General features: G+C 38.3%; 1 protein-coding gene across 6 annotated transcripts; it reads left to right on the forward strand.

Moving 5' to 3' along the window:
• Positions 1 to 23: 23 nt before the first annotated feature.
• On the forward strand, positions 24 to 22,286 carry LOC112455779 (long-chain-fatty-acid--CoA ligase 4). 6 transcript variants are annotated; one of them, XM_025017950.1, is made up of 9 exons: positions 24 to 221; positions 12,493 to 12,604; positions 17,860 to 18,214; positions 18,414 to 18,782; positions 19,140 to 19,535; positions 19,711 to 20,023; positions 20,089 to 20,352; positions 20,472 to 20,747; positions 20,829 to 22,286. In XM_025017950.1, exons 2-9 carry the CDS (start codon positions 12,585 to 12,587, stop codon positions 20,981 to 20,983), a joined length of 2,148 nt encoding a protein of 715 aa, XP_024873718.1. In that variant the 5' UTR covers positions 24 to 221; positions 12,493 to 12,584; the 3' UTR covers positions 20,984 to 22,286. The 6 variants fall into 6 exon arrangements, with proteins under 6 accessions (XP_024873718.1, XP_024873722.1, XP_024873721.1 ...); XM_025017951.1 differs by lacking the exon at positions 24 to 221 and adding an exon at positions 1,846 to 2,147; XM_025017952.1 differs by lacking the exon at positions 24 to 221 and adding an exon at positions 4,426 to 4,443.
• Positions 22,287 to 23,417: the final 1,131 nt, after the last annotated feature.

Consider the following 23,417-nt stretch of genomic DNA (forward strand, 5'->3'; position numbering starts at 1 on the left):
CCGCCCGCGCGCCCGTCGCGTACCGGCTGTTCGCTGTTCCGCCGAGTCGGGCTGCCAACAGTCCGCGGGCAAGTACTTGAAGTACTACGTTCCGGACGCGCGTTGTAACGTAGGCGATGAGTTTCGTCTGACACCGACCCACGCAACTGGAACGAGTTTAACTATCGCGCGGACTACCGAGCCGAAAGCCAAAAGTCTCAGCATCGTTTTGGACGAATAAGGTAACGTAGCCCCGGCGGAGATCTCGCCTCGCGAAAGTTGAACGGAGTCTGTTAAGTACGCGCTTAGAGACTTTGTTGATATCGTCGAATATCGGTTTGCGCCACGTTGAACGGATGTAGCGACGTTTGCCTCTCGTTTACACCCTAACGACGCTAAACGCTGCTAAACGAGAACCGTGGAACGTTTCACGGGCATTCGAGGTAAGAAGAGCCCAGCGGAGATCGGAATGTTTACCGTTTTTCGACGTGCACGCACGTTACCGTATGGAATGTATGAAACTAACGTGTATCTTTGCAGGACGGCGTGAACGGTAGATTTATTATAGATTGACCCAGTAACGATAATCGCTTGAGATATCGTTGTGTATTAACGCGTAGATTGTTGCACGATGTATATTAATTGCCCGCGTAAACAAGTGACGCGCATAAATGGTTCCTCCCTCGCTCAAGTATCGCTTTTTCTTTTGCGGTCGATTATTAAGTTCAACTCGCAATGCGGTATTTTTGGCGCCTGGTCGCCGTTTGACCAGCACGTGCTACATGCGCGACTTTCTGATTGTGAGTGACCGGCACGAATGCACGATCGTATTGCGGCCCACGCAAAGGGGCACACGACCGATGCGATGCAATACCGAAGAGAGAGAATAGAAAGGCATCCATTTAAAAATCACCTGCTTTTCCTTCGACTTAAGAAAAAAAAAAAACGAAGAAGCATACGTGAGAATCGGACTTTTCTCTCATTCTCTTTTATTTTAAAGATGTACGATTTCCGAACGTTTTCAATGGAACGCTCCGATTTTTCAAGATTTAGATCCGAGTGTAACGAAAGAGCGATCGTCCACAGAAAAAAAAATAAGTGTCAAATAAAACATATATTCAAATTAACGCGTTTATATTGTTTCGTATATACGTAACAATTTATAATCTTGTAACAATATCAACCTTTTATTTCAACTTGTTTTCTTGGTTGAATTATATAAAAGACATTCTATTTCACGATTTCCACTATTTCCATTGAAACTGAAGATACTTTCAAAACAAAAATATTCCTTTTTTTCGTGTATTTACGCATTAGCATGCGCGTTCGACGAGTGTTTTTGAATGCCGGATCGGTGTTTGGCAAGTGCCGGGCGCGTGTTACCGTCGTGCGTTGAATATTTCGGCTCGTCTTGTTTGTATATTAGTGAAAACCAAACACGCTGTACGTACGGCCTCACGCGCGTTTTCGAAGCGAGGTCAAGGGTGACGGTGCGAGACGGCGATACAAATCAAGGATCGACCGTTTTCGAATTAACCGTGCCGCAATGAGAAATTCTCGGCGAAGGGAGCGCGGGGGAGCGCGGCTGTTCGAAAGAGGAGTCGTTGTCGAGACCGGAAACTCGCGAGTGGATCGCGAGACACGCCTAAGGACTAATTAGGTCTCGTCTTAGGACCTTTTATCTTTGTAAACCGTGTCGCCTGAAAGAAGAAAAAAGGGAGAAGCACCTGACCGAGAGAAGGCCGTGCCGCGCCGCGCCGCGTCGCGTCGCGTCGCGCCATGCCGACAGGAGACGCTCGTGGCGTCCCATCGATCCCGCTAGTTTCAGGCGGCAAGATGGCCGCGGCGTTGATCCCTAGGTTGGTCCGTGTTCCACGTCGGCGTCGTCAGTGCGTACTGGTGTCCGAAGCCGGTCGTGCGGCACGCGCGTGATACGACGGGTGTCAGGAGTTCGTCGAGACGCGCGCGGAAAACGGCGTCGAGTGGAAGATACGGAGGATCCAGTGGCGACGATGACGTCGCCGATCGAGCGTCATTGAGGATAGATCGCGTCAGCGGAAACCCGAGGCGGAGGCTGCGGAAATACTCCGACACGTGACGCGAAGATCCCCCCGCGGGACAGGAAGCCCTTCGCCGCGCGACGCTCCTCGGCCACGACCCGCGATAATGTAAGCGACGTTTTCGTGATGCTTCGATATACAGGGTGATCCGGGAAGAGGTACCTCGCCGTCGCGTTTAAAAGACCATTTTTCAACAGAAGTGTCGAGGCTTTTTGACAGTATCTGATAGCATCTGATTTTTTAGATAGGGGAAGGGATTGACACATAAATTGACGAGTAATGCACAACGGATTTTACACAATTGTTCATTAGCCGCTGAGTATATTCTCTGAGCATATTTTGTGATGGTTGTCGGAGCCAGAGTTGCTCTGCAAATTGGTGTTTGTAATTAAAATCTGAACCCTCAGCTAGTCCATGAACATTGAAAAAGTTCTGAGAAAGTGATTGAAAAATTGATTGAGAAGTGGGTCAAACGTATGCTGACCTCGATGTAGCCTGAATGGTCCAATACAAATAACGACTTGTTATGAATACTTGTTATGCTGACAATGAGTTTTACCCGTAATGTTTCATTGCGAATCCTTCATATTACGATTCTCATTAAATTAGCGCTAAATTTTAACGTGCTGAAAATGAAATACTATTTAGATGCTAAAGTTCACTTTGATGAAATCATTTCGAAATATTTGACAGGTAATTTAGATACTTAATAAGAAGGTGGCTTAATGCTAAGTTAATTTTTCATAAACAAATAAATGTCTAATATATAAATTCGAAAAATAAACACTAGAATTAAGTGCTAATTAAATACCTTAAAAAAATCATTGGAATATGTCAAACATATTTTATTTGTAGCATCAAATTATTGAACAATTTTGACATCTAATTAATTTTGTAATATATTAAAATTTATGTAGCAGGTCGGGAGTTATTTTGACGAGGATCACGAGTTTCCTTTAAAACTAGCTGCCTAAAATCAGTAAAAGATACCTGCGTTTCCTTTTCGTCCCTCTAGAGCAGGTATGTCAAACACACATGTGGCACACACCACTGACAAAAAGGCGGTAGCCAACGGAGACTTTTTGTGTGTGAAAGTTGTTTGGAGAAAATATCAATTATTTTGAGGTAAATGAATTAATTTCTATTTGCATGCAATTTAGTTGGAATTTTGCATTTGAGCAATTTTCAATGCAGTTCTTCACTTTGTAACTAAATATAATAATTGTAAAAAAAAAATCATATTTTATTTTTTGAACATTGAAAACACGCTAATGTAAAGTAGCTTATGTGGCCCGTGATGCAACATTGGTTTGATACGTCTGCTTTAGAGAATGATGACGTTACGGCGCGTGCAAGCGGATCTTGGAATACTCGTTTCTCAGGCTTTTAGCGTGGCGCAGTATTATTGGTGCTCGTAGGCGGACTTGATCTAGATAGTTTGGGACGTGGAAGCCGGAGCACGACCGTGAGGACACTAAGGCGCCGACCTGGTTGGCTGTAACGTTGAATGTGTTACTATTACTACGGTGAATCGGCATATCGATTATTCGACTGCCTTTCGTTATAATCAATCGTGACTCCATCCGACTAATAAAGTGTTACGCGATTCGATACGCGTTTCACAACCGTTATCCGTTTCAAGCGCAATATAAAAGCAAGTGGTCGATTTTAGGAAAAAAATCAGCAATTCCTCGATCGAGATTCTGATTCAGCAAGTAGCATTCGTTCAAGATTGCTACGAGTCGTTAGCAACAGGCTTTCGAAAGTTCATCCGGGAGTTTGTATGAAACTCGGGAAAGCGGGACGCGTGACGGATTCGTCTGTGAGCGGTTGGGATCCCCCGTTCGCCGACGTCTGAGTCCCGGGTTCAGCTGTCCTGGCGCCTCGTGTGCACGTCATTTCCACCTTCAATCGTCGCATGGCGTTATCGGGCGAGATCCCAGGGTCCACGCGCGGTCGGTCCACGGTCAAAGATCAAAGGTACCTAAATCGGGAGGCGCGATGCCGCGATGTGAATCGCGGTGTGTCGGTGCGAGTTCAGTCGTTCGTCGAGCGTCTCGAAGCGCGGTGCCGCCGATCGCCTCTCCTCTCATTTTACGCGACACGCACACCCCCTCATCCGTCCCTTACACCTCGGTGGCCACGTACACGGCACGGCGCGCGGCGCGCGGAGAACGGGCGGTGTACGCGCGAATCGCACGCACACAAGCGCACATGCGACACCCACACCATTCTTGAACCAACACCCTTGAATCGCGCATAGTGATAATTTCCTCTCGCGCGATCGCGCGGTGGGAAACGCGAACAGCGACCAGCTGGAAGCGACAGCGATCTCGGTGAGCAGGAAGGCGCCGAGGAGGAACCGACCGTTGCGCGTTGTCGCGAGACTCGTGAGAGTCGCGAGGTAAGCGATGGACTCGGTTTGCTGTTGTTCGTTGCGAGCAATCGTCCACTATCTGTGGGCGTCAGAAGCTTGGAATTTGCCGCGCATTCTTCGATTCGATGTACCGTAACGTCTTCTACGAATAACGTTGCAAAAATCAATGTTAAACTTTCCATTCGTCCTGCGTGCAGGATTTAAGCGTTACACATCACTTCGTCGGATTTGCAATTTATCTGGCTGAATCAATTGGATCCATATCGGTGATATGATCTCGCTGATATCGAGCGGAAGCGTATATACTTCCTCGAAAGACTCGTTATTATTATTTTCCTCTTCGCGTCAACATTTTCTGGACGATTCTGAATCAAGTCGTTGCATAAACTTCCTGTTTATTAGACTTTATTACTGAGTTATTATATTTCGTTATTATACTGGGTCTATTCTGTAACTCTTAACGACAGTTTCGTTATCGTTATATTGTCGACTTTTTTACCATCTGTAATATCTGCAACGTAAATATACTTAACGATAACGGAATTGTCGTTAAGAATTATCGCATCAACCCCCTGATCGGAAAACCAAATGAAAAATCATTTGCTTATCGTTCGTTGTCAATGTATACTGATCGAATTCAGTCGTTATTAACTCGCGAGCCTCTTATATCATTCCGCAGCAGAATAATTGATTTTGAAAATTCACGGTCAACATGGAACGAGATCGACGGTGATCATGTTAGTCGACGCCTTTATCAATGAACGAAGGATTTACGTAAATGAATATGGCACTGTGCCAGCCTGCAAATATTTATTCGATCTTATTTGCGGGTCCAAAAATGCGTATCGCTATAATTAGAATTTTGCACACTCGTCATCTTATTACATGTTATAACTTAGTTATGAGCTTTATGAGAGATTCTTGTAATTTTAAACGTGTGTGGGAGCGCAGTGATGAAAATGTAAGATTCACATATTGGTTTGGTGAATTATCTTTATACAATCATATGCTAATCACTTCGACATTTTACGCATAAACACAGGTGTAATCGATTGACGAGATAATATACCTCGGTTTTTTATTGCTTTCCGCACACGTGTAACAGATTACATAAAGACTTTTTTATTGTAGCAAAAAACATTATGAATAATTTTCGTTGATATTGAATTAATTTTATTTTAACATAAAAATGGAGAATGTCGTTTCTTATTTCTATGATGATTTAATTTTTGCAATATTTTTTGTTATATTATTTATTAAGTAATTTCCATCTTTTTATTAAGATGAAATATTAACTTTTTTATAAACCCACTCAATCCACTGGTTAAAATACTGCCGGTATTTTCTTATCATTCTTTTTATGTTGGTTTTTTTCGTTTAGCTGTGAATCACCTATGCCATGTTAGAATATACATGAAGACGTACAACACAAACATTAATGATGTTAATTCTCAATGTGTTAGAAATAGCACTCGTATACCGACTACAATAAACATTGCGCAAAACATGGTCGTAAATCGTTTATTTGTTAGCTATATACTTCCGATGAATTCTAGAAGACGATTTTTTATATTCGGTGATTTATGATCACGATTCATCAATCCGTTTTGCAAAGCAGTTTCTTTGTCTATTTTTAACTATGTATATTTTATATTTGTCGACATGTCCGCCAAGCATTAGTGAGATCGGGCGCAGCTGCGAATCGCGTAGTGCATCCGAGTTAGACGGACGTGGATGATCGTCTAGACGGAAACAATCCGTAAAGTAGTACATGGTGGTTTCATCGTTGGCCGCGCACGAGGTTATTAATAATAGCGATGTAGCGTGAAATCTCTTTCCCCTCGTGGTCCCTCTTCCGCTGGTTCTCTTCCGCTCTTGCGGCGGTGAAACGGGTGAAACCGGTTTTTTTTCCTCAGACCGATGTGATTGTGAGTTCGAACTACTTGCCTTAGTAAACGTATAATCACGCGCAAATCGACACATCCTGATTTTAAACGCGATAATTTAATATACGTTTATGATCCGATAACACTTCCTGATCGAGCCGTTTCTATTCAGGTCACATCATAATCTAAACGTAAAAAAATGCAGTGTCTATTTTTAACGGCTAGGAGATTGTTAATATGGATACGCATGTATGAACATTAGTGCACATACTTCAACGCGACCTGTTTTGATAAACAGAACAGATTTTTTCTTTATTCAAATTGTATTAACGTATTTCTAGGCAAAGAGAATATAGTAATTTTCAAGAAGCCTCACAGCGATGAATCAGTGACACGATTTACAGTGTCGCTGCAACCTGGTCGGGTGACCTGGATATCTGCTATATAATTTCGATAACGCTTTAGAAATTCTTTATGTTTGTGTCTAATTATTCAAGATTAGACCGCATTTCCTTAGAGCAAAAGTTTTATTAATCGTTCTACGAACAACAATAAAAAAAAGTTTTTAAACTCTTGAATTACATTTTCTATGAAACTACCATGTATAAGATCACCTTTCATTTTATCTTTCTTAGTCTTCTTCAAACCGCTGTTTTCAGGAAGTTGTTTTCCCAGGTACTCATGAGAGTTCCTCTTGCAATTAGATCGTACTCCAACTCGATTTTTGTTCGGCCTTAGACCATCAGTTTTAAATGCGACGTGGTCGGACGGAAAATTAAAGAGTGTGAAACCCTGGGTTTCTCTGTTTACCGACTCCAACAATTGATCCAATCTGGAATCTAGCAGCAATTCAGTTTATAAACGCATTATGTGCGGTATAGTGGCGTGTCAAATCAAACATTTACGACGGGCAGAGAATTTTCTCTCGCAGTTTAATCGTGATCACATATCAGCGCACATAATCACTTTTGCACTTGAACGATTTAATTAATTCAGCGCATTCTGTATTTTTCCGTTCTTACGCTCGCAGGACCGTCACGATGATCATTGATACCGTGTGAATGTAATTACTTTACGTAACTATGGGCAGCGTAATAATGCGCGTTAAAATGTGATTGACTGATATCAAAACGCATCGATCAATTATTTGAATTTTGATTCTTTCGCCTTAATTGGCGAAGTACTCTATCATATGACAAACTTCCGTAAAATTTGCTACCGTCGTTTGTACGGTTTTTGTGTGTACACTGCTATTTCTGTTTATAATTGATTGGTATAATCTACGAGGTATATTATAGATATACGCGCGCAAACGTCAACACAATTTTCTGAAATGTCCTTGAGGATATTGATCGCCCATTGAGAGTGATGGGCTCTCTCATCAATTACTATCGTCAACGTACTATCAACAAATTTTGTCAAACTGTCATTTCGTTAATACGATCCTATCGATAATACAATCGATCTCATGTCCCAAAATTTTGGGAATCGTCGATCATGCAAAACAAAGAGATAAACATGTTATTTGACGAGATATTTGAGCAAATGGTCAATTATATTAGATTATAGTTTAATATAATTATCTCGATTATAATATTTATTTATTTAAACATTAATTGCGCAAAAAAAAACAAGAATTGCGCATTTAACGCTACTTTTCTTGCCGACGCAAGGAGGCTAATACTAACATATATGATTGAGGATAGTCTATTCATTACATAAGCGGCGCGATAGACTATTATGTAAAAACCAGTTCGAGTCCCATCTTTCTTTCATTTGCATACGTGAAGCAGTATCATTGAACAAGTCATATGTTATTCTTCTTTTTGTTATATATGGGTCCCTTGGAAGACCTCCATTACAAGATATTGACTTAACAGAGTGGAATGTGATGATATTAATTACCTGAATGTATAAATATTTTTTTTAAAAAGACATAATATTGTTTTATTCATGTTATTTTCTTTAAAAATGGATTTTTAATGTAAAATAGACTTGGATTTATTATTAACGAGTGAGAATGTCAAGAAATCGCCGAATTTATCGCGTATATATAAGTAATCAGATCAAAGTTCAGGAAAGTAGTTTTGAGACGCATATTATCAGATTAGATAATAGCAGTGCCCCATACGCAGGAGGTGAAGGGGGGGGGGAGTTAACATTGTCAACATATCAAGCTATAAATAAATAAATAAATAAAATAAAACAAATTATCTTAAATGTCGATACGCATGTTTTAAGAAACATATTTAATTTACATTTTATATAATCATTTTAATGTATTTTTTATATAATTATTATTTTTTTGCAATAAAATAATAATTTAACAAACGGTTCACGAATGCTTTTGATGTAAATAAAAAGAATGAATAAAGCATTTATATCCGAGAGAAACATAAATGTTGAGATAATTGGTTTTTCCAGTGATATTTATCTTGTTAATGTAAATTTATAAATTGATGTAAGCTCAGTATATCTAGTTTAAAATTCCAGTTCAAAATTAATATGAGCGAATGTGATCTTAGATATTTATGTTTTCCTTGAACTTTTTCCATAAATAAATTATTCTACCAACGATATACAACGAATAACAGTGAACGTTCGGTTCTGTCTTATTTGACTCGTGTTAAGTTGCAATCCTTAGAAGCTTGTTAGTGCGGTGTCGAATTATCTTGCATATGCGATTGTGTCACGTTCGCTAAATGCGTCGTGGAGGACGGGTCATCCGTGTGTTGCGGATATGAGTGCAGTTTATTTCTATGTGCTTTAAAGTATATGTGTGTGCTCGTAAAATTGGGTCAGTAGCGTTATTGCCGATACTCGTTTTGTTGAACGAAGTTAACCAAGGTTGGTGTAGTACGTACGACGTCACGGAAGGAAGAACGATATCTGTTCGTGACTCTAAATGCGCTTATAATTAACGTGAACGTAAACCTAGGGATAATTTAAAGGAAAGCTTATCTTCAAGTAAAAAAGTATGAATGAAAACAATGTAGTAAAGGACAGTATTTCTTTAAAGAGGGCAATGCCTTTTGCTATTCTCAGAAACATGTGATGATTCATATAGGAACAGTCGTTAACGTTCGTCATGATTCATATTAAAGCAAGCCATTCCGTGCCCTTTTTATTATTATTTCTCAATTTATTCCACCATAAATATACAACATAAATTTCAACCCTCTCGTTTTTAAAATGTCTCTAAATATCGAAGCGGAAATATTTTTGGCTGACATATAGTTTTCAAAAATAATATAATCAGTTTAATTTGATTATTTTATGATTAATTATTTTATGATTTAGTACCGTACGAATATAATGCGAATAAATATAGGTACAAACAATAAAAAAAAAAAATACTTTGAGACTAACTCGTGTCGCTTAAAACGATTTGATCTTTATCCAAAATAATAACAACGTGGCACTTACGTTACGCAAGTTAAACAATATTATTCACGCGTTGATTTTAATTATATTAATTTTTAAATTAGTTTATAAATGCTGAGTGTCGGGAAGTATAATCGATCGCAACGTGTCGCGAGTGTGCGTCGTGATGACACAACGGTGAATGACGGCCACGAATACGAGTAATGACGCAACGTGTGGAATAGTGCCAGTAGACGGACCTTTATCGGTATTACGACGTCCTTTCTGTACGTCTTCGCTCGTACGATATCGAACTTCGGACTCGCCGATAAAACGAACGAGTCGAGTGGAAAGAAGCCCAGACGCGCAAAATCTCACCGCGAGTAGTTGCATTACACAAAACCTGATTACTCAATGTTTTGAAATATAATTATGCTCAGCGGACTTTAATCCTCGAAAGACACAAGCTGACATTGAATTTAACCTTTTCACCAACTTGTTAACGCACGTTAACGACTGTTCACACGGAGCATAAAAATAAGACTGTATAATTAATTGAGAAAGGATATATGTGTGTAAAGCGTTTAAAATAAAATTGCTGACACAAAGACACGGGAAGTTGACGACGTAACTTCCCATGTATTTGTGTCAGCATGGTTTCTTTGAAACGTTTTATACATATTACACTCGGTTGACTCTTTTTTCAGAAAAGTAAGCAAAATGAAACTCCGAGATGTATTGATAGCCATAACACTTTGTGAATTTAGATTTTTGTTCCTTCTATACGACGAATCCTTGCGGTATTGCGAAACGTCGTCCCGTCCACATTCGCGAAAAATACTTCGACCGCGGATTTGCTTGGCGCGTTCAGATTTTTCATGTTTCTGTATGTAATTAACGTACGTCAAAATTAATTACGTATCAAATGTTTATTTCTGAATTACAGAAAGATAAAGTTGTGTGTTGATACCGTTATTGGTAATAAATTTCATGCAATCTCGCGGAGCGGATTAAACTTGAACGGGCGCTGCCTATCATCAATATTGTCCTCGTTCTTTGTACCGTCGATTCTTATCGGCGAGTCTGAATAGTTATTTGCGTCAAGAAACGCGAACTTTGGATCGTAATAGTCTCATAAAATGGGCCGAGCACAAGGTACGCGTTTCTTGCGATATTTATAAATGCTTCGTCCATATTCATTGCCCTTCGAGATACGGCCGTAAAAGTAGCAAGGAGATACAAAGTATCGTGTCGGTTGAGTGCGATACCGGTGGAAGAAATGCTTCGTTTGCGATTTTTATACTTTCTGTTACATTATCTCAGTTATGTTGTATATGTATGTCGTCAATACCATTGTGTCTTATTTGTCCGTTTCGCGCAAAACATTCCATTTTATGAAGAGATTTTCTTATCCGATCTAAATCTGATAATTTTTTGACCGGCTGCTCTTTGCACCTTCGTGTCGAAGATAAGAATTCATGCGTAATGTATAGTTTATGCAAATCGAATGCGACTTAAAACGCGGTTGCTTTAGAAAAAAATCGTGTTTGGACTTTACATTACGCATTACACGTAACAGAATAAAGATGAACTCAGTGCCGCAGGGGTTGAACCTCGGAAATCGGCTAATTGGCTGATCGCTGTCGTCATCGCGCAACATTTTGCGCTCAGGTTTCGACTGCAATGCGTGCATTCCGCTACGAATTGACACGTGCACGCGTGTATCGGGGGCAAAGTGCACTTGACCGAGTCATCAGTTGCCGCGCGGTTAACGGACCGTGAAGACCGCGACGGGCAAATTGTGGACGACATCGAAGAATTCTTCGCGAACGTGGCGTTTCGTGTATCGGAGGTCATTCTTCGTAGGGACCGATTCATCTCATTGCCGTCTCTTCGGGTTTTGCATTATTGCGTAAGTGCACTTCGGGGAGTGCTATAACGATACATAAATGATACCGCCTGTCAAAGCTCACGCATTGTTTGCTAAACGGGCAAAGCGACGGATGTAATTCTGAACTATCAAGCAATAGCTTGATTACACTTTTTATAGCGCGAAAATTAATCGCGCATTTGCATATTTTTTAAAATCAGTTTGTTATATGCGACTTATTAACTTACGTCCAGTTGAGCCTTTCTATTTGCATATGTGTTTTTCTTTCTTTTTTTTTACATTGTTTGCATATGTGTAAGTATAAGTTATTGTTACATATGCAGCAGTTCAACTTGACGTGTACGCAACATGATTTTATCATGCAATGTAAGTTTGCTATACATAAACCATATGGTCTTGTTTTCTGCACTTAAGAAAATAAAACAGCCGAACAGATTTTGCGATATGGAATATTATCGTCTGTGGATGAATTTAAAAAACGTAAAGTTATATTGACGTTTTGAGTGTGTTTCTTTAAACTCTAATATGTATTTTGTCACCTTTACTCCAATTTACTGGAGTTTATAATTCAGCAAATGGTCTTTTCGGTATCGTCGCAAAACTAATTTTTTATACGTTAAGTACTCCAACATTTAAAAGATTTTAGACAACATTTAAAGATTACAGTATACTTCGCATTTGCAATCGTTTATACCGCAATAAATCGCCTCCAGATATTAACGATTCTCTTTATTTGTCGTTCTTAACGATCGGCGAGCGCGTCACGATAACGCCACGACAGTACGAAGGTCGTATCTGCCAAGACGATCTCGAGGGCTTCTAACTGTCGTGTCGAGGGCCATTTCGACGACGAAGAGCGTTGAATGCACCCCGCACCGCATGCACCCCGGAGATCTCACTAACTTTTGTCGACTTTGGGAATGGTTTTTCTTGCAGTGTCGATTAATCCGCATCGCGCACAGCGAGGCACCCCGCCGGGTGAAGTGTTGATCTTGGAAATAAGAGCGACCGGATAGAGAACCGCCACCATGATCGTGGACGATAAACAGTGAGTCGTAGCGTAAACGCATGGGATATGCTGCGCTGCGTAACTCGTAGATAGACATATGAGCTTGCACCGTTATGCATCGCGCGTCATACGCTACAAACGCTCGCATGAGATCTCTCTGCTGTATTTTCTATCTCGCTGTCGCTTGTACTATTACGACTCTCTGCGCCCCCGGATGCGAACGGCCCACGGATGTTAAATTAAACGTGCTGTGGGTCTTACACCGTCGCATGTAGGACTTCTCGAAACGCATTCGATGAATCCCTGAATTTCTTGAGTTGTCTCGCTTCGCCGTAATAGTTCAAGCACGTTTTTTTTTGCGATTTCCATCTATACGTTACAATTTAAATCGCATCTTACGTATAGTCATATTTTCCTCTATATTTATGTATCTGCAATCTTCTTGTTCTGATATTTTTATCACACTTATTTTTAATTTTCTTATATCGCCGTAGAATTCCGTGGCGTATTTTGCAATTTAGCCGCTAGTTGAACGGCTGTTGCTATTATTTTAACTATTTCTGTCGCTTTGATTTATCTATTTCTTATTTCCAGCATGACAATTTTGTTCTCGATGTAAGTCGATGTTACCGGCATGCGATATGTGATCATGTAATAGCATAGATCGTATGACAATATATATATCATATATATTAACTACTTTATATAAAATGTGGCTGCGTGATTCTAATCTGTCGTTCAAATTAGTACAGACATGTTACATAAATTCAGAATCACCCTGCTATGTTTACCATTGAATAGAACATATATGTATTTTGTAAGTATACCTTCTCCATTTCTTCTTAGAGATATTTAGGTCAGCTATCGGTATAAAACGATAGTGAACACGAAGAATTTGAACAATCGATATTATTACAAGGTCGATTGTGATTCTCTTTGGAAAAATATTTTATGAGTTTTTATGAGTGATTTTTTTTTACAATAATTATTGCCTGAATACAAGTAAGTTGCCAGATTCAACACAGCTGCACTGTTGAACTTTGGACTAAAATGTAATCATTTTTTACGTAGTTTGTGAGCTTTATCCATGGTAATTTTTAAAAATAAATTTTGTATTCTGCATGATTACATGTATTTTAACATATCATTTAATATATTAACTGTATATTAGATAACATGTTAAAGTATGTTAATTGTTAAGCTAATAAGTAAATACATTACAAGAAACAGATTTAACGTGCATCGATTTATGTTCTCAAGGAAAAAGCTATATGTATAAAGATAATTTATTTTTAATAGACTCTGCCACTCTCTTTTTTGTATTAATTTTTAATAAAAGTGCGATAGGAGACCGTGTTTGCATCAGATCAGTCATAAGGCATCATTACTTTAACATTATACTTGCACAAGTAATGCAAAACTTTTCCATCCGAATGCCGAAAGCAGACTGAAATAAAAATGACCTCTTAATCGCCGCATATCAGAGAAGAGAATGAATATTTCATGATACATCGATTTCTCATCATTGTAGAATGAAGGGTGACTGCAATATGAGTTTATTTTATTTTTTACTATTGCCTACGTTGCCATGTTGTCTTTGTTGATATTTCTCCTGCAAAATTCAATGGTCTAGTCTTTTTTAATTAAAAATTTTCACCTTAATATACTTATAAATAAAATTCAAAGTTCGTATGGATATATCTCTTCGTTAGACGCATTGCAATTAGAATAACAAATTATAGTGTAATTTGAACTCACGTCGTAACTCCTGTTCGTTTTCGTTGGACTTCGTCCGTCCCGCGACCGCGAGGGAAAAATTTTTATTCGGCTTACGGGGGTTTGTTGCGCGCGGGCAAATCGGTAAAAAAAGGTAAACCGCGAGATCTCGAGAGCTCCGGACGATATACTCCAGCATTTGACCGTGAGATGCCTGTTACCGCACAGCTGGCCCCCTTCGTCCCCCTTTGACTTCCGCCATACGCACGAGACCCTTTGGATAGCATGCTTGCAGATAAGGCTCGAGAGACCGGTTGGCTCCATTCGTCCGCCGCGTGCAACGTGAACTCGCGACGTTCAAAGTCCGTAAAGATTGAAATCTCGATTGCGTATTCTCTCTCAGTGTCTTCCTCTATCTATAATACTTACAATAGATCTTAATTTTCTGATAGTTATACAGGACGCTCTTCAGTATCATCAAATGCTTTTCTAATCATAAATTTTATGACGTAGACAGTTTAATGAAATTTTTTTCTCATTTTTAAACCAATATAATACGAGACATGAGCTATAGTAAATGCGATTGCATTTGATAACAAAATAAAGCTACATCTATTTACAACTTAATTTTGATAATTTAACTTAATTTAACATATTCTAATATATTTAATGAGATTTTATTTTTAATAGAATATATAGAATTTACTTCAGCTTACAATAGCTGGGAAGAGACTTGATTTACATGAAAATTTTTTCCTTAACCACACTCGTCCATCCACACTTAAAACGCCTTACTACCTAAATGCATATCATGACTACTTTTATTATAATTATTATAAACCTCTCACAGTCTTATCTTTGGCTCTAATTTGTTTTTTCCTCTTTTAAGGTTTTATCTTTAAAACAATCGTTATTTTTTAAAAATTAGTTTCTTGAGTCAAAGGAATATTCAATCTTTATATCCATTATATGAACATTCCATAAAATTTTTAAAAAGCAATTTAAATACTGGTTTTATACGTCGATATCTTTGCTCTATTTTCCTATTTTCCTTCTACTTATAGGCTGCGGTCCACTTAACACTATAAATGCTTCGAAGCATTCCTCTTCTCTTTTTTCAGTGAAGAAAGAAGGAGAAGAGGAACGCTTCAAAGCATTTGTAGCATCACTAGCATCAAATGGACTGCAACCATAGATTCATCGAATTATGCAATTATGAAAGTGCTGTTCTTTCTTGTACGACTCTTCATGTACATTTAATTTCATATTGTCTTTTTTATAACGTATGTTATCGTATATTTCATATCTGATGTTTTAATGCTCTCACGACGGAAACAATATAATCGGTTTTAGCTCCATTTGCAAATTAGTATATAAATAGTGAGAATTTTCGGTATTACATATTTGTTTTGTTGGTTGCTTTTAAATCATACAATAATTTTTTCTTTGCAATGCGTCTGACATTTATTTGAAGACATGTCGCAACATATGAACTTTGAATGTCGCTGTGACTATCTGCGTTTTATACTTGCAATAGCATTATATTTTTGCATATATTAATAAGGTGATTACGAAAATACACACGATACACAATTATTTGCACTGTAATTAACGTTCAGACGACCAAATGTAAATATCAATAATATCGAAGCAAAAGATTAATGTGATAAGAAATAAAACAACAGTGAGTTTATACTGTGACAATAAAAAATCAACATGATTTTTCGAAATTCTTATTAACAATGTTTTCTTTAATTGTAAGCAGGTGTAATTTATTGACGAAACAACTGTTGTTTGTTGCTTTCGCTATATGCTCTTGCAAAACTGCGTAATATCAATCAAAGCTTGCGTCAGACCTACTTGCCGTTTCAAGTCGAATTGCAGAAACTGAATGTGACATAACTCATATTTGCTTCTCGTATGCAATATCAAGTGAGCTGTTTTATGCGGCGTGATATATGTCTGACCGGTACATACGCGATCGATACAATAGCGAGCAAAATCAAAAGAAACTTGATTAATAACAATGCAGTGTGAAGTAAGTATTGACCTAACTATAACGTATAGGAAGAGAGAGGCGACATAAGTGCGTCGTATAAAGTTCAGGGATGGTCGGTATATCGCGAATACGATATGGCGCAATCAATAGCAGAATAAAACGGAATCAACGGAATCGATATGCAACTCCACAGATCTAAATTGACTTTGTGGCAATCGTGGCTCAGCGCGGACTGATATTTTATCGGAACCGGACTTGACCTCACGAAACCTATGATCGAAGCGGACTTGAGAGAAATTAACTTTTTAGACTTATCTTTTTCTCGTGGATATAAACACTCGTTATTGAGATCTCGAGTATTCGCAATTCATTGCGTCGCGTAAAAGAGTCACGCTTCGCGTGTACTTGACCCGAGCGTGTCTCAATCTAGCATTTGTGTATGTCGTAAAATTATCACTCTTGCTATATTAGTATGAATCTTTTGTAGCTATATAAATTGTTTGATAAATGACAAAGAGAAAAATGTAAAAATTTGTAAAATGTTTTCTTCACAAATTATCTTTTGCAACAGGTAACAAAATCCTTAAATATTTAAGTATTGATTAGATTAATTCTCAAACACGGGGTGAGAGTTATATTTTCTTTTTATTAGCGGCGTGAAAATCGATCGCCGATGTATGTCACACTCGACATTAAAGGAGATATAATCGAACATTTTTTACACTTTTGTTGATTAAATGGAAATATTATGTTTTGCATCAGCATCGAAAAACAGTAATGCGGTATTTTGGCACTTCGAGGCGATGCGCTAGAGAAGTCAAATTAATTAAGTGATATGCTTTTCTAGTTCTTCGCTACAGGAGTACAATTACATTCTTATAATTGTTGATGCGTACCATCGATACGTATGATTGAATTTGTATCCTATTGCTTCAATAGCTTGTTATCCTATCACTTTATCGATCTTGATAGATATGTTGTGACTCTGAGAGCCGCTTCTTCTGTCTTTCCTGCGCACGTAGCATGATAAGTGTTATATCTAATGCGACAATTCTGCTAAAATAGATAAAAGGCGCCAGTTTGTTGATAGCCATTCCACGAAGGAATTAATCCCGATGATTAATTTGCTTATCGGTCGCTTATTCCGCATATGCAAGATAATGTTCAATTATTATTGAATTATGTTTGCAACGCATGATTCCGACCGACAGCCTTTACTCTCGTTTATGCTTCAGAATTGCTTACTTGAGTAGATAATTTGCTTGGATAAACACAGAACGAGATACTGCTGTATCCGATAAGACAATTTCACGGGAGTGTAGATAACCAATATTCAAACTTTTCTTTTCTGCAAAAGTTAAAGCACCACGATTGAATTATATAATTGTATAAATTATATAATTACAATTATCTTTTTTGAAGGTTTTTGAAGTACATGAAAAATAAAAAGATCCATTTATTAATGTATTTATTTATCGTACATTTTTGCACTTGTTATAATTTCTCTGCTCTCAAGTTGCACAAGCACCGAATATTACTTCTGAGAGTATCTTAATCAAGTGATTCCTTTATTTAACAGGGAAATGGAAGGCTTCTGGATCTACGGCGCGATCCACGCGATCAAGGCTCTGTCGTACGTGTACGACTTGCTGACCTTCCCCGTGTATCTCATACTTCAGCGACCATGGGAGAAGCGTAAGGCCTCCAGGAGAATCAAGGCCCGTCCGATCTCCAAAGATGAAAATCAGATCACTTACAGAAGCGTCGACTCCCCGAAACCGATGCACGTCATGCTCGAGCGCGAAAAGGTCGATACTCTGGAAAAGGTACTTCTTTGGGTCGTTAAGATGTACGGCGATAAGAGGTGCCTTGGTACAAGACAAATCTTAGCAGAGGAGGATGAGCCTCAACCTAATGGCAGAATCTTCAAAAAGGTAACATAGATATTTAAAAATAAATCTTCTAACGTCTCTTACTGTGAAACGTTCTCTATATGTTGAGAAATAAAAATTAAAGAAAATCGTAAGAATAAGAATTCTTAAAACGCACCAACATGTCTGTATACTTTCATTATTGTGTTTAATACCAACATTGAAGAGAGTTTTGTATCGTGGAATTCTACCTGTTTTTCAGTATAAAATGGGAGATTACAAATGGAAATCATTTAATGACGTCAATAAGCTGGCTTCTTCCTTCGGTCGAGGTTTGGTAGAACTTGGTATGAAGCCACGTAACAACATTGTCATCTTTGCTGAGACGAGAGCGGAATGGATGATAGCGGCACATGCATGCTTCAAGCAAAATTTCACCGTAGTGACGATCTACGCGACTTTAGGCGACGAGGCTATCGCTCACGGTATCAACGAAACTGAAGTAGACACTGTCATTACCAGCCATGAACTTCTGCCAAAGTTTAAGCGGATGCTGGACATGGTGCCGGAGGTCAAGAAAATTATCTATATGGAAGATCAACTCAAACCGACTAGCACCAAAGGTTACAAGGTACATTTTAAATATTAGTTTTTAATATGAATAGGCATTTAAATGACTTTATACGTTAAATCATAAGTATACAGAATCTTCGTTCAACTTTCCTTTTGTATAGTTACATAATAGTGTTAATGGAATAGTTATCAAAAAAACTAATATTTTGAATAACCGGTTATTAGACGTGTTGCACATAGATCTGTTGGCAGATTTCCTTCTGAAAACTAGTTCTTGCTTAATAGCTGTGACATTGACTGTGATTGACTGTCATTACGTTATTACATAAACGTTGATGTCAGTACTGCCACTTATAACCAGTACGTCACTTTCTTAGTTCTTTTAGGTATTCTTCATTACTTACTTTTGTTTCAGGATGGAGTGCAACTGTTACCATTCGCCGAGGTCATCAAAATGGGTGATAAGTCAACTGCGAGTGCTACTTCGCCGAAGGGCGATGACACCGCTATAATTATGTACACGTCTGGTTCGACCGGAGTTCCGAAAGGCGTCCTTCTCTCTCATAAAAATATCATAAGCACTCTAAAAGCATTCTGCGACGCTGTAGAAATCAAGTCAGACGATGTGTTTCTCGGTTTCTTGCCATTGGCTCATGTCTTCGAGCTACTGGCTGAGAGCGTGTGTCTTTTAAACGGAGTGCCCATCGGTTATAGCTCACCGCTTACGCTGATTGACTCGAGTAGCAAAATTCAGAGGGGTTCAAAGGGTGATGCTTCCGTCCTACATCCAACTTGCTTAACTGCAGTACCGGTGAATATCTTTGCAATTTATTTAATTTCTTTTTACTATCTAGATTTTTCACTTAAAAAGAAAATTATTCTATTACTAAGCAAATGTTTATTATTCAATTTATAAATAAAAAAAATTGTTTCTTATTTTATACAATTATTACAAATAGTGCTAAGTATAAAATTGTTTGTTTCAGCTCATTCTCGATCGCATCTCCAAAGGAATAATCGAGAAAGTGAAGAAATCTGGCCCGTTCAGGCAAGCTATCTTCAATTTTGCATATGAATACAAACTGAAGTGGACGAAGCGAGGCTATGAAACGCCTCTCTTCGACAAATATATATTTGGAGCCGCGAAACAAGTGCTCGGTGGTCGCGTTAGGCTCATTCTTTCTGGAGGCGCTCCACTCAGTCCAGATACTCATAATCAAGTGAAACTTTGCCTATGCGTCACCGTAACTCAAGGATATGGTCTCACGGAAACGTCTTCTTGCGCAACCGTTATGGACAGTATGTATTTTTAAACCGCAACGTATATTTGATGTTTATGTTGTCATGTCGTACATCTTTTTCAGTGCACGATAGAACCACAGGAAGAGTCGGAGCACCCACTACGGTTTGCGATATCCGATTGGAGAGTTGGGAAGAAGCTGGTTATCGAGTCAAAGATCATCCACATCCCAGAGGAGAGATCGTAATCGGTGGCGATATAGTTTCCGCTGGTTACTATAAACTACCGGATAAAACGAAAGAAGACTTTTTCCAAGAGGACGGCAGACAATGGTTCCGAACCGGCGATATTGGCGAGATTCATGCAGATGGTTCCATCAAGATTATTGGTATGTCACCAAAAAATATAGCAAGTACAATATTTTGTTATCCCTATGAGACAAATATAATATTCACGCGTCAGTTTCTTATTTTTGATATCTCGCCGATGATGAATATTTATTTACAGACCGAAAGAAGGATTTGGTTAAACTACAACTCGGAGAGTACGTTTCCTTAGGCAAAGTCGAATCCGAGTTAAAGACTTGCCCTGTCGTAGAAAACATATGCGTCTATGGCGATGCGAATAAAGCGTATACAGTGGCATTGGTCGTACCTAACCAACATTATTTGGAAGAAATCGCCAGTAATCTAGGCATAACCGGAAAGAGTCTTGAAGAACTTTGTAGTAATCCACAGATCGAGAAAGCGGTACTCCAAGAACTTGTTGAGCAAGCGAAGAAATGTACGTTTCCATATTTTTTACTATTTTTGCTATTACCAATAGAGTTTATTATTATTATTTGACTACTTCTGTTGCTTGTAGGTAAGCTCCAAAGGTTTGAAATACCAGGCGCGGTGAAACTGTGTGCAGAACAATGGTCACCCGACATGGGTCTGGTTACCGCGGCATTCAAACTCAAGAGGAAAGCAGTTCAGGAACGTTATCAACATGAAATTAATAGGATGTACGCTTCGTGATGTTCCGCCATAGGATGCACTAAGTGTTGCGTGTAATGGGGATCTAAACCTAAGAAATCACCTTGTCCAACAGACGGTACCTCGATAATTTATAGATACATGTAAACTTTGTCATATGCTCACATTTCACGCTGGTCACGGGAGTGCCAAGCTCGTGGTAATCGCGTGTGTAATGATAATCAAAAGATCGCAGAATTCTTCGAGTTTTCTCGGTTTATCTGAATTAATAGCAATCTGATCCGCTGACAAAGATTACCAGATTAAATTGTCATTTATTCACTTGATTGAACCGGGAAAACCACTCGGAGAACGCAGAGATCTTTTGATCCAAAAATGAAAGTATCGCTTTTTTGAAGGTATTTCTTCATTAGGTCTTCCGAGCGCGACAAATTTTTCATAATTTTACATCGATATCGATTACACACAAGTCGAGTATTCGATTTTGTGACACGAAGCCGATGAGATTTTCTATGTATCACTTTACGTATCATCTTTACGTATCAACTTTATCGAGGGCAAATGGATACCGTAAGATGATACCGTAGCGCGATATATTGGAAAAAAAAGTAAATGGTACAAGACGATTTTCCGCTGGGAAAATTGTTGTCGTCCTACTCCCTCTATTTTTATATCATTTTTTATTACGTCGGTCGATTCGTCGCGCCTGTATTTCAGTAGTGCACCTATCTAATTATTGATATTAATGAACCAGTCACGATCTTTGCAAACAAGCTGGTTTCGGTTAAATTCACAACTCGTACGGTGTACTTATTTTAAGTATTATTCAAAATTGTCGAGTTCGGTCTTCGGAGGGGACGAGATGTTTGAAAGAGATCTTCTCAGAGAGCTTTTTGTTTTCTTATGATATATCATATGTATATACATAGATAAGAAATGAAAAACGAGGCTGTTGTGTTCGGCACGCATAGATCAATTTCAAGACAATTTTAATAATAACATATTGTGTAAATTAAAATTTTTCTCTCTCATCGAGATACTACCACTTAACACTCTTACATCGTCTGTCTAGCAATTTGTCGACATATTCCGCGCTTACTTTTTTTGAAATATTAATTCAGACATCACAATATTTCTCCCAGCAACAGAGAGTATTTTTGTGTATATGCGTATACGTTGGAGTGTGTATATGCGCGCGAGGGTGTTCGATTTTTATTGTTATATGCTTGAATGCACATATATGTCTACAAGGAAAAGATTAGGAAGTAAAACGTATGTGAGCTTTATAAAGAAATCATGTTTTACAAATATACAATTGTTCTTTACTGTTAATTTTTCGCGCGCGTGTCTCTGCCGGTTCGAGTTGTATGACTAAATTTATTCACATTTCGAGGCAGAACTGCACGTTTAAAATATTTAAAAATATTAAAAAATGTAAATATATATCTTACTGCCTAATTTGCCTAAATAAGTGGAACTTTGCTACACAGGCGTCAGAAAGTCAACTTTCAAAATTTGCCATATAACTTATGTATTTTCTTTCTTTTATACTCATATTATATTTTTCAAATATTGAACAAAGTATTACCCGTCGATTGTGCTTTCTTTTTTTATTCACATGTTTGCGCATATTTTGGCGTATAAATACGAGCCGACAGAGAAAGCAGCGCAGTATCCAGAAAACTTGTACCATACAAGATTTTGGCGCATAAAATGCGCGTGTAGCAACTACGTTAATATGTGCGTTTACACATACAGAGGGGCTCGATTCTTGAATTCATTCGCAAGATAAACGTACACTGTTGAAAAATTTTTTTAGGTTTGTTAAAAAAGGTCCGTGTTGACATTTTTGTGTAAAATAATCAACACATACATGTGTAGATTTAACATATGCCTGCTATGTTAATTAAACTTGAAATATTTTAGCATAGTATCGGTGTTACTATTTAACACATCCATATTATGTTAAATTAACACAAAAATTTGAGTGGACTGTTTAGGACATGCGATTTATGTTATATTTAACACAAATTTTCCAACAGTGTATGCGCAAATGTTGATCTTACAGAAAAATTGCAAGTCGATGGCTGTCGCATAGCTTTTAATCAATAAATTTGTAACGTTTCTGTTGAGAGAAGAATTTTCGCATACGGTTCTCTTGCGAATAAATTCGAAGAATCGAGCCCCAGACACAAAGCTTAATGTTTTTCTTCTGTTTTGTTTTATGAAAATGAAAATAGCGGGAGCTAATATCAGTAGTAACCGAGCGAGGGCACGAAACGATGAGCGCTAATGAGAGCTAATGATCAGAGGCAGCTCACCTTTTTTTTCATTCGCCACGAGAGTTCCTGCGATAGCTAAGTGTATGAGAGAGTTGGTACTAATTTGTATTAATTATTAAGCGCTGTACATTACTTAAGTAGGCATGGTCAATTGTTTGGTGTTATGGCATCAAAGATACAATTATTATTGATAT

Source organism: Temnothorax curvispinosus, unplaced genomic scaffold (assembly GCF_003070985.1).
Source record: "Temnothorax curvispinosus isolate PA1 unplaced genomic scaffold, ASM307098v1 QBEX01006326.1, whole genome shotgun sequence".
Lineage (NCBI taxonomy): Eukaryota > Metazoa > Arthropoda > Insecta > Hymenoptera > Formicidae > Temnothorax > Temnothorax curvispinosus.

Bases quoted from the DNA above. Each gene is read 5' to 3' on its own strand.
- LOC112455779 (XM_025017950.1), top strand. From the start codon at position 12,585: ATGATCGTGGACGATAAACA. The intron at 19,536-19,710 runs GTGAATATCTTT...TGTTTGTTTCAG, and splicing joins CTTGCTTAACTGCAGTACCG to CTCATTCTCGATCGCATCTC. The intron at 20,353-20,471 runs GTATGTCACCAA...ATTTATTTACAG, and splicing joins TGGTTCCATCAAGATTATTG to ACCGAAAGAAGGATTTGGTT.